Source organism: Galleria mellonella, unplaced genomic scaffold (assembly GCF_026898425.1).
Source record: "Galleria mellonella isolate WM207_F2 unplaced genomic scaffold, CSIRO_AGI_GalMel_v1 utg117, whole genome shotgun sequence".
NCBI lineage: Eukaryota > Metazoa > Arthropoda > Insecta > Lepidoptera > Pyralidae > Galleria > Galleria mellonella.
Window position 1 is genome coordinate 2,073,636 of NW_026441980.1, and position 12,642 is coordinate 2,086,277.

At 33.8% G+C, this 12,642-nt stretch overlaps 2 protein-coding genes across 3 annotated transcripts in view; both read right to left on the reverse strand.

Annotated features, from left to right (window-relative positions):
- The window catches only part of LOC113523102 (glutamate receptor-interacting protein 2), a 465,085-nt gene that overhangs the window by 322,232 nt on the left and 130,211 nt on the right, over positions 1-12,642 (reverse strand). For both annotated transcript variants that reach the window (XM_052894828.1, XM_052894823.1), the window contains exon 2: positions 1,678-1,893. In XM_052894828.1, the coding sequence (XP_052750788.1) occupies positions 1,678-1,783 (106 nt within the window). In that variant the 5' untranslated portion in view covers positions 1,784-1,893. The remainder of the gene's footprint in view (positions 1-1,677; positions 1,894-12,642) is intronic.
- On the reverse strand, positions 10,569-12,455 carry LOC128201201 (uncharacterized protein K02A2.6-like). Its single transcript, XM_052897433.1, has one exon. The coding sequence runs from the start codon at positions 12,453-12,455 to the stop codon at positions 10,569-10,571; it is 1,887 nt and encodes a 628-aa protein (XP_052753393.1).

Below are 12,642 nucleotides of genomic sequence, written 5' to 3' on the forward strand. Positions count from 1 at the left end.
GTTTTGCAGTCAATAGGGATTGATTCCGTATTGATTGCCTATTTATTTTGATGCAATGCAAGTCACTATTTTTTGCGGGACAAAAATATTTTTGCGGCATAAAAAGACAGGTACTCTTTATTGTTTCCTCGAAAAGATACCAATATAAAATACAAACAATGACAAGAAATTTTAACACTGAGAAAATAATAGGTGGCTTTATTGCTAAAAACTATTTCTTTCAGGCAGCCTTTCATTGGAGAAGAGTTATAAACAGTTCGATCGTGATCGCAGGCACGATGAAAATTCTGTTATATTTAAATATATATAGAGATACATACAATAGTATAAATATATATAAGGATATATAAATAAACATAAACGATGAAAAATATATTGATAATAATCTGTTATGAAAATAAAAGAAGCCTTTATCAAAAGAACTAAAACATTTTTTTCTCGGAACTCTAAAAGATTGTAAAATACTCAAGATTTTATAATAAATATAAAATTTCTCTGTATAAACGATCAAAATCTAAGTATCCAAATCTTTGATTTGTGAATGAAGACATCGCATGCCTCTAATACGAAAATAGAATTCATTCATTAATTCTTAAAATAAATTATAACTGTAATCTTTCTGAAAAATAAAGTATAAATAAATAAATAAGAATTCTCTTCTTTTTAAAGTCAGTAAAAAATAAAAAAAAAAAACTAATAAAAACCAATTTCATTCAAAATAAATTAAAACTGTAATTTTTCTGTAAAATAAAGTATAAATAAATAAATAAGAATCCTCTTCTTTTTAAAGTCAGTAAAAAAAAAAAAAAACATTTAAAAAACAGCATCCCGAATAAAAAAAATAAAACACTTCTCGCTTGTACTGTGAGTAAAAAAATAACAAAACTTAATTAAGATGAACAGCGGTGGAAAATTTTACGCGAATTCTTATTTCACGTTTTGGTGTTCTGAGTTTTGGTTAGAGCAGTTAGATTAGGTCGCGTAAATGGGAAATATGAATTCGGAATGGACTTTGATTTGTAAAGGATAATATACCTATATTTCTATTTCTAATATATTTAATATTGCTTGTTGTATTTCCAATAATTAAATCTTCTGTCACAAATAGAAATTAAATAATATCCATTCATAGTAATCTTTGCTTAGCTCTTGAAAACAGTGGAATTGTTTTTTTTTTATATAATTATATATATACTTAGAAGGTACTAAGCACCTGAGAGACAATCCAAAAACAAGGAATCTAACCGCACATTTTTTGAATTAGTAATTATTCACTCTCATTAATATTTTTATTTTTTAATAATATTTATTTATTTCTTTAATTATAGATTGTTTTGTGAAAAACATATTAAATTTATGATACTCTTTTATAATTTGATTTAATACCTAATTTTCAGTAAAATGACAATAAAAAAAATTGTTACTAATTTTATGCATTTTGTTTTTGTTTTTTTTTTTATTTTTTGTACTCTTTTTTATCTTTCTTCACTGTGTAACTGTATCTTGTGTACATGTATCTTTTTTCATTATTAAAGGGACAAAACAGCGTAACAATTATAATAAATTTCTGGAAAGTTTAAGTTTATATGAATAAGAGGGTTAATTATTACTAATAAGGCTTCTATTTATTACCAAGTATGTAGGTAGTTATAGTTATACCAATAAAAGATTACATACCATCTAACTCATAGCCTTGTCCAGCCCACTGCGGTAAGTCGTGAGGATACGATTTTGGATCATTCCTTGTGCCTATTGATATCTTCAAACTCTTCCACAGCTTCATCTTGTCGACATATTTGTCAACTGACGTGCACTGTCAACGCGAACTGTCAGTTACACATCACTTGTCACACTGACACTGTCACTGTCACTTTGACAGTTCGCGGTTGGTATCTGAAATGGAGAAAGGACAACTTAGAACTTATTATAGATATATAACTACTTGAAAAAAAAAAACTCTTCAAACAATATCCATCGTATAATATAATTATAAATAGAGATTGTCTATAAGCGGAAGATATTTAAGAAAATTGATATATGATAACTTAATAAGGGTATATTTCTTTAGCGAAAATGTTTACTTTTGTTGGTAGAACACTTTCTTAGAATTACGCTAATGATATCAATTTCATCCTGTATTAAGTAGATTTTTCTCTAAATAAATAATCACTACATAGTATAAAATGAAGTCGCTTCCTGTCTGTCTGTTCCTATGTATGCTTAAATCTTTAGAACTACGCAACGAATTTTAATGCGGTGATTGATTCAAGAGTAAACAGAGTGTACATAGAGTGATTCAAGAGGAAGATTTATATATTTAATATATGCGTAATATAATAGAAAAACACTGATAATTTTAAAGGTCACTAATATGATGTAATGTGTAACCGTACGAAGCCGGGGCGGATCGCTAGTTACACATAAAATAAATAACATATTTTGTGTAACATGCTGATATGCATACCTATAGCAGGCGTACACAACACTGATTACTGATTACATGCATATAAATGTCATAATATAATTAATGTAATAAATTAAATTTATAATTACATATTTTTCATTACAAAATTCAATACAAATATAAAGCAAGACTAGGCAATACCATCAAATCTACATTGTCTTCAGTACCTTACCGCGAAACACTACGAATGAGTCATGACTTACGTCTATATCCGGATCTACACCGGAAAAAATCCGGATCTAAAAAAAATTTTTCTACTGACTTCAAAAAGAAAGTGACTCCCCAACTCGGCTGTACTTTTGTTTCGTACGAAGCCGGGGCGGGTCGCTAGTTTAGAAGTTACTTTGAAATTTCACAAAATTCACGTAGGGTCTTAGATTAAGGATAAAAACTGCGGTTGGCATTCTCTTTCTACGTGTAGGACCAACACGGAAATAAACTCTCTGGGCTGAAAAGAATTATGCAAATTAGTCCAACTGGCTATGAAACCCGCATAAAAAATCAGATGAATTGGGAACCTCCTTGTGTTGGTAAGAAGATTACGTAATTTAATCATTCTACTACAAGATCTCTCTAGACTAACAATAATTTATTGAATCTAAAAAACTATACCTATGTCAAATACCTCAAGAGTATTTTTTTTATGAGTGAAAATGGTATGGTAACCCTGCCTGCGCTAACGGGATACGCTGCCGGAGCACCAGTGAAGGGTGATAGATGAGAGTGAAAACAGGCCAGTTAGCCCATCATGATGAATTCATCAGGAATTAACCATGATTGTTTCCTGGGAGAACCGCGAGGAGGTCGACCTGGTTGGGTATATTTCTAGCAACGGGATTCTCAGTCTCCATTACTAACAATCCCTTCCCCCCCCCTCAAGAGTATTGTACCATATTATTGTTTATTTGTTAATTAGCATGCAGTGTTTCCTTTAAAATGTTTGTACACTAAGTATAAATAGACAGTGTAACAAATGCTGGGAGACCAAATAGAGATAAAATAAAAAAAAAATAAAGATCTCACAAAAGTGATAAACTTAAGTTACAGTAGTTGTTCTTAATTAAACCAATTGGTAATAGTTTATTACTGGCATAGCTACTGCACGTAATATCCATTTTGGATCATGAGGATCGACCTCAAGTCAATTTATTAAATTGAATCGATTCGATCTGCTTTTGTAATGTAATGGGTCTTACGTATCGGATATTACGAAGTACATACTGTATATATGAGTGTTCTTAGATTATATAGACAAAGTGTCTACAAATGCTTCGAGAAAAACGGCTCAACTTTTTCATACAGTTTCATGTAATAAAAAGTTATATTCGTAAGTTATTTCTTTATAACTACTATATTTATTTTGTCTTATAAATTCTGCATCTTTTTAATGTGTAAACACTCGTTTTATTTATTGAATAATAAATACGTCACGTAACATTTTATGCGTAAATAAATAGAATACGGACCGTCAATCCGTCAATTAGACAGTCATGCGGATAAATTCACAGGCACTTAAAACTACCAGTACAAAAGTAAAACCATAGAAAAATATTTATCTATGGTACTATAATACACATTATAAGTATTTAATGGCGGTAATTAGGTAGAAACGCATGTTGCAATGTCCGCCACGGGGCACAAGCACGCCATAAATCAAGCGAATCGATACGCTCCGTGCGAACAATGGGCGAGCAATTTTTAACATTTTAATGGCTCTTGACATAGTTCCATGAATATAAAATGATATTGAGATGCTGTGTAGTGGAGCGTGTTGTAAAAAAAGAAACAGTTTCAGTTTTAATATATTAATGGTTGGAATTCAAAAGAAGTAATAAGAATTATTATTATGAGTAATTTTTTCTTGTCCTCGTTTCCTGAAAAAGTTACTACAATTATGAATGCATTAACAAGAAAACATTTATTATTATTTTTTTTTTACACAACTTAGAATGGCAAACAAGCTGAGGGCACGACAGGACGATTGTGTATTTAAAAATAATATTAAGTCTTAGGAGAGATTTTGCCTCACTCTGCGTGTTCTACCGCTTGTGCAACGGATTGTGCTCAGAGGACTTGTTCAATATGATGCCCACAGCCACTTTCTACCATCGTACGGCTCGCCATCGACAGGGAGTTCACCCTCATACTTTACAGCCTAAATGGTCGCGTACAACGCGGTTTCAGAGATGTTTTCTCCCACGAACACTCAGGTTATGGAATGAGCTCCCTGCCGAGGTTTTCCCAAGAGACTACAGCATGGGGTTCTTCAAAAGGGGGGTAAAGAGGTTTCTTCAGGGTCGGCAACGCGCGCGTAATACCTCTGGTATTGCAGGCGTTCATAGGCTACGATAACCGCTTACCATCAGGTGGGCCATATGCTTGTTTGCTACCTCAGTGGTGTAAAAAAAGGGGTATATTGATAATAATGGGATTTGTAGTTCGCATTACTAACAATTCCTATCCCCCAGTAAAATGTAGTAAGTAAATAAATCTACTCGCCATTGTTATAAAATAAAATGTAACTTGAACAAAACCCAGAGATACGTAAACTATAAGCTCGGTGAAAAGGAAAAAATACACTTATTATAATATACTATAATGTTTTGTTAACCAGAATAGACAACGGACCCGGCTCTGTACAGTTAATTTCCTTTGCCAAGCTTGCCCTCAGAAATGACGTCAAAAAAAAAGTAAAACGCTTCACAAAGAGGGCGATCGCAAAATTGTGTTTATATTAATTTTCTAAAGATTATGTGTTGTTGGCATATGCAAAAGAAAAACTTAAAATGTTACTATGAATAAATATACCCGCGACTCCATATCAGCCGTTTACTGTCCACTGTTAAACATAGGCTTCCCACGATTGGGGTATTTGCCAGTAGTTGCTAGGCTTAACAGACAGACAGATATATATATATATATATATATATATATATATATATATATATATATATATATATAATAACAGATATTTTAAAAGGGACGCTACTGCCAATCCCTTGACGATTAAGTTCCCTTAGTCGCCTCTTACGACACTAACAGGAAAGAAAAGGGTGGTCCATTCTATGCTGGGACCACACGGCATGTATTTATTACTTACAAATTAATATACATGCATTAATAACATTGGTGGCCATTTTCAGTGATTTAATAACAAACATATTTTATGTCTATACTCAGAAAAATCGATCAAAGTATTCATCAATAAAAATAATAATCTTTATGAATTATTACAGTTTTTTTTTAATATATTTGTAAGAATTTTACTACATTTTTATTTTTCAATTTCAATTTACAATATATTTTTTCTCATATACCGAGTAGAATGTAGCAACCCTATTCACACAAATATAGGTAAAAAGTTAACCTATTTTAGCGAAGCATTTTTATGAAGATACTCTCGTTGAAGTCGTAGGTTGGTACCCGCGTTTTTCGGGCACCACTTAATGTAAGCCCTGTCAAGGAGACTGTGCCGTCTGTGATCGTTACCGGCCATTGGTGCGAGGAATTTAGTGGTTTTTAGTGGGTAAGAATCTCACACTACTTATTCGTTGACCCGCCGGCAGATGGGTCTCTTTCGAAGACTTTCCCCTAGATAAAAAAAAGGTATGTATGGAAGTACATAGATACTATTTGCCTATTGCCGCGTGTGAAGTCTCAAAAATATTTTATTTTCACTTCATCCTTTTGATATCGGACGACCAGACGAGGCAAAAGCCTCAAACCCTCACGTCGTAGACATACCATTTATACGCACGAAGCGCTTTGCATTTTCCTTCATTATACGTACAACCAAGGAGTGGAACTCTCTCCCTGCTTATGTTTTTCCACCTAAATATAATCTGGACCAATTATAGGCAAATGTGAATAGGCTATGGGCCTGTAAGTCCCATCTTAGACCACATCATAGCTTTCTATCATCTGAAGTCGTGATTTCCTTGCGGGACCCTATCAATAACAAAAAAAAAATAGTAAAAACAAAATAAATATTTAAGTTTACATTTCACTTCAAATAATTCTAAATATAAATGTAACAAAATAATATCATTTGTCCTAAATAAATAAACCGTCTTATTTACACAGTACCTTTTAATATTTTCAATGAAAACCATTGCGCTGACAGAGGTTTCATCTCAAAGTGAATTTGTTTAAACTGAAACAAGTCACACTATCCGTCTGCGAATGACTTGCAAAGTCTCATTTCAGTACTCGTTTAGACTAGTGTTGTTTGAAAATCGATTATTAACTTACATACAGTGTTCAATCGGTATAATTTTAATATCGATTGGATTATCATTAATGTCGAATGGATTATCGTTAATATCGATTAAATTTATAGAGTCGGTATGAAATTTTGCATAATTTTATTGAATATAATGAAACTTTTCTTTACTACATTGCATTAATAGATTTTAATAAAAGAAATAACGACCTGAAATGCATATTAAGGAGTTAATGAATACTGGTAGCTCATAATCATTCGCATTCTTACAGTAGTTCATAGGAAAATTATGTAAAGCAATGGACCAGTATTGGCTGAAATGATGATGATAATGATTATGGAATTAATCACGTTATTTATTTTAATTAATATAATATAAATCTTTCTTTACATTATAGTATAGTATATCGTATTATCAATAATATCGATTTATTGATAATATCATAGTTGATTATAATAATTAATTATTATATTATAATCGCCATCAGCTTGTTTGCCATCCCATCTGAGCCATCAGTTGGATAAAAAAACTAACTATTAATAAATCGATACTCAATGTTTATTCTAACAATATTTACGCAACACTAGTTCAAATAAACTCGAGATACCAACTAGGCGACGCTGACTCATCAAGTTGAGCAGATGAATAACGTCTTAGTTGATAGAACCAGTAATGAATCGTTTGCTTTAGCTACATAGGTACGCCAGAATATTGATTAAGACTGTCTTTGAATTCAAAATTATAGTCCTTTACTCCTTTTGTAAAGTTCACAGCACAGGTTTACGAAATTAATAGCACGAGACAGGTTGTCTAATCGAATTAAAATAAAATAGAAATCGGAAAAAAAATCCACGAAGAACGTATAAGAGGGAGGATAGAAGAAAAATTCAAATAAAAATAGTAATTCTATATAATAAATCTTAATATATAAAAATGCTGTGGCACGATGTTCAGTGAAGATAATTTCGAACAAAACCACTCAATTAGTTTTATGAAATTTGTAAGACATTTTTATTTACTTATTTATTTTATAAACCCTACTTCTAGGGTACTGGAGAAAGAAAGAAAGAAAGAAAGAAAGAAAACATTTATTGACAACAACAAAAAGTTACATAAATTATGAATTAAAAAACAAAAAAACTTTACATTTATTATTGCCAACGTGGTCACCACTCAGCATGTGCTGAAAGATGTGTGAACAAGGATGGAGAAAATTAGCTGGAGGGATCGAATTAGCAATGAGGAGGTCCTGATTAGGGTTAAGGAAAAAAGACAAATTAATAGAACTATTGAGGACAGAAGGAGAAAAATGTTGGGACACTTGATACGACACGACGAACTTATGAACATTATAATAGAAGGTAAGATAGAAGGAAGGAGGGGAAGAGGGAGACCGAGACATAGTTACATCAGGCAGATCAAGGAAGGATTTGGTGTCGTGTCGTATCAAGAGGCGAAGAGAATCGCTGAAAATCATAGTAAGTGGCAAGAGCTCCACCGACAAGAGCGCAGCTCTTAAATAGAATAGATAGACTTCTAGGATGTAGTTAGCAATTTTGGTAGAGTACAATTTTATTATAATTTACTAATAATTATGAAGTATTTACAATAAAATACTTAATGTGAGATCGCTATATTCCTCGGTTTGTTTTTATATAATTTATTATCCAACATTTATATGTATATATTATTAATTAATATATATTAGTTATATAAAAGATTAGTTAATTAGAATTATTTTATTTAATTCCACTACCGTTAGTATGCGTGCGGCTGCCAGCACTCGAAGATTGACAACTATTATTATTACCAGAAGTTCTACAACCTTCCATATTAATATGGAATAATGGTGGACAGAGATTGATGGTTAACCATCAATCTCTGACCGCCATTCCATCCACGCACTTTTTGCGAAACGTGTAAAATAATTTTAATCAACTAACCAGTGATATCGACTTCTATAAAATAACACATGGTTTAAAATATTACACGTATTTCAATTTTAGAGTCTTTATCCCGATTAGAAAAAATGGGGCCAGTAAGTAGTGGTAGGGGACAAAACAACGTTTGTAGGATTAGCCAGTGCCTTATAAAAGTTTTTTTAAACCACAAAGGGTCAAAGGAACATGTGTCTTAACTGAAGGTAAGTGACTACCGTCACCTATGAATACCCGTAACACCTGAGGAATTGCAGGCATGCTGTCGGCCTTTTAAAAAAGAATACGCTCTTTTCTTGAAGGTCACGATGTCGTATCAATTCAGAAACACTTCTAAAGTAAATATTCCTTCTCTTCGATCCACAGATTAGCATGGACTCTGATAGAAAATGTAAAACTTACTTTTTAATCATTAGTCAACCAGAAAATGTATTTCGCGAGCGTTCGAGGGCGCTTTTTATAATTTTCTTGTTCAACGTAATCAGCCGCGGTTATTAACTGGACCAAGGTAGGACCGAGAATCTAACTTATAATTGCTTGCGGAGACAAATTTGAAAAGTTTCGTGTCTGCCACATCTGTCGGCTTGATCCATTAAAGGCAGGTGATAACGGAAATCCATTTGGACTTTTTCGGTCGAATTTCCATAATTATGGCACATAAAATTTGAAAGTTATGTTCTTATAATGTTGTTATCGTCATATCAGATGTTTACTCTCCACTGCTGAATATAGACTTTCTATAAGGGGAGTTTTGCCAGTAGTTGCTACGTTTGGCAGGCGGGTTGGCAACAGCAATTAGGCTTTCAGAGATATTTTAAGAGAGACGCTGCTGTTTATCTCTCGCCCTCCCTCAGTCGCCTCTTATGACACCCATGGGAAAGGAAGGGGTGGCCCATTCTATGCCGAGGCACACACCTATAATATAAAGTTGTTACCAACCCTATAGACACTTTTTCCTTTCAAATTCTCAAAGTTGACTGGAAGAAATCCCTTTAAAGAATATGCCCGCCTGTGTACATATTTATTATAACCTAATATTTATATTAAAATGCCCAAAAGCATATAAATAAATAAACAAGCAGTACTGTCCCGGCATAGAAACGACTACCCTTTTCTTTTTTGTGTGTATCGTAAAAGGCGACTAAGAAAACTTAATATCGAGGGGTTGACAGCAGCGTCCCTTTTACAACTTTTCCAAAGCCTGCGGTTGCGCTCCCGCCTGCCAAGCGTGGCAAATACTGATAACACTTCCTATATGGGGAAGACCTATATGTAGCAATAAACAATTAACGGCATATAATAAATAAATTAACAATATTAATAATATTTAAAAACCATCTAAAAGAAATTAAAATTACACATTAGCTTTTATACAATTTAACAGCACATTAGTAAAGCCTTTTATTGCTCGCACATAATGACAAATGATAGGTGGCGTTCACAATGGCTGGTGAAAATTTAATTTCACGCTAATCGTCATCGGATGAGCGGCGCCACTGTCACTTGAATTAAACGACGTTTTTAGAGGGGCGATATGTGCCCATAACCTGAATATGAGCCCGCTCTTAATGTAATAAGAAACGCCCTTATGATTATGTTTTATTGTTTTTTATTTTTGTTTTAAATGTTAAATATGTATAGGACTAACAGGGGAGTAAATTTTTTTTCGAGTTTTATAGGAATCATAAATAATTTAATATTACTATAAAATACGTATATCTACATAAGTTATTTTATTAGAAAAGAATAATTGTGACACATGTCAATAGATATTTCACATATATAAAAATTCGAACTAGCGACTGGTGGCCAGTATATAACAGTCCTCCGCCGCTATTCTGCACTGCTGGACTCCTGGAGCCGGTAGCAACTGCTCCACGTGCCTACGCCACACAGCTCCCTGGTCGGTCTGTACTTCGTAGTGCAATCGTCCCAGTCTATTTACTATATTGAAGAGCTTCTAGCCTGGACCCGGTCACCTGTTATATACATTTGTTTGACAGGAGGCCTGTTGTTCAATTCAGCTACCGCTAGTGGTGGTGTGGTACGGAACATGACATGGAGCTTGGTTCTAATGTCTCGATTGAACAGAAGCTGATATGGTGTTCGACCATTGGAGGTCGGGGTACGTCTGAGTCGTGTCTTAATGGTCAGAAGTTTATCATTAAGGTCACCCCTCTCCCCCTCCATTGCACGTAGCGCCCTTTTTATTGTTTGTATATAGCGCTCCGCTTGGCCATTAGTCGCTGGATGGTAGGGAGCTGATTTTGAGTGTTTTATACCACAGTTGGAAAGGTAACATTCGAATTCTTGAGATATAAACTGTCGTCCGTTATCTGATACTAATGTATGTGGTATTCCAAATATAGTGAACAGTTCTTTCAGTTTAGTAATACACCACGAACTTGTAGTAATCTTAGTAGGGTAGATTTCAACCCACTTTGTGAAGGCATCTACGACAACTAAAAGTTGGTAACCCTGTACAGGTCCGGCAAAGTCGATATGCAGTCGTTGCCAGGGTTCTGTAGGTTGCTCCCAATGGTGTAGTGGCGCTTTTGGGGGTTCATTCTGTTGTAATCGACATGCTCTGCAAGATTTTACCTTGTTTTCAATATCTGTGTCTATATTTTTCCAATATATGTAACTGCGTGCTAATAATTTCATTTTAAGAATACCAATATGTCCTTCGTGTAGTTCGTCAAGAACACGGCTACGTAGGCTGTGCGGTATTACAACTCGGGTTCCTTTCAAAATGCAATTGTCTTGAAGTGTAAGTTCGTTATCGTTATAGCCATGTTGTCGTACTGAGTGACCAGTTTTTAGTGCTTCCAATAATATTTTAAGTTCTTCATCTATTTTTGTTTCTCTAGCTATAAGTTCTGGTCGGACATCAAGCGTATTAATTTGTTGTTGTTGGAATGTGCAGTGTTGATCTCTAGAATTTTCTTTTACATATTCCACTGGAAATCTTGATAAATAATCAGCATTTGAATGTTTTGATGCCGGTCTGTATTCTACATCGTAATCAAATCCTGATAGAAAATGTGCGTAATGGAACAGTCTCATTGTGCTTAGGGCTGGAAGTGTGTGGTGTGGGTGAAAGATTGAGGTAAGAGGCTTTTGGTCAGTTATCAGTGTGAACTTCCGACCGTAGCAGTAGTGAAAAAATTTTTTTATACCCCAAAAGATGGCTGTAGCTTCTTTATCGATTTGACTATATTTCTTTTCGCTAGTTGAAAGTGATCGAGAAGCAAATGCGATTGGCCTTTCAGATCCATCCTTTAGTTTATGAGATAAAACAACTCCTAATCCTGTTGGAGAAGCATCCGTGGCTATTATCAATGGTTTTTTGGGATCGAAATGAATGAGTACTCTTTCACTCAATATCTCCTGTTTAATTTTATTAAAGCTGTGAGACAAGCTCTTTGGAGCAAGCAATTTGGAGGACCATTGAAATTCCTTTTCTTTCTTTAGTAATTCATTTAGGGGATTTGTTATTGAGGCTAAATTGGGTATAAATTTATTGTAATAATTCGCCATACCAAGAAAAGTTCTTAATTCATTTACGTTTTTCGGTCTCTCTGTTTTCATAATGGCCTTCACTTTGTCTTTATTTTTATGTAGTCCATCTTCATCTATTATATGTCCTAGGTAATTAATACTTCGCTTAAAAAAGTTGCATTTTTCTCTATTGACGCGCAGGTTACTCTCTTTGAGTTTCTGAAGAACTTGTCTCAGTCGTGATAGGAGTTGATCTTCTGAGGTTCCTTGAATAATAATGTCATCAAAAAAGCATTTGACTCCATCTAGTCCCTGAAGTAATTGATCCATAAATTTTTGCCATAGGCTAGGTGCTATTAACACCGAACATCAATCGATTTACTTTATAAGTTCCCTTGTGTGTGCTTAACGTTTGTAGAAGGGCGCTTTCTTCATCCATTTCTAAATTTAGGTAGGCTTGTTTGATATCTAAGGTACAGAAGTATTTCCCTCCATTCATTTCTGCGAATATGTCTTC

What these genes read in the sequence shown, in the direction of transcription:
- LOC128201201 (XM_052897433.1), bottom strand. Translation starts at nt 12,455, where the DNA reads ATGGATCAATTACTTCAGGGACTAGATGGAGTCAAATGCTTTTTTGAT.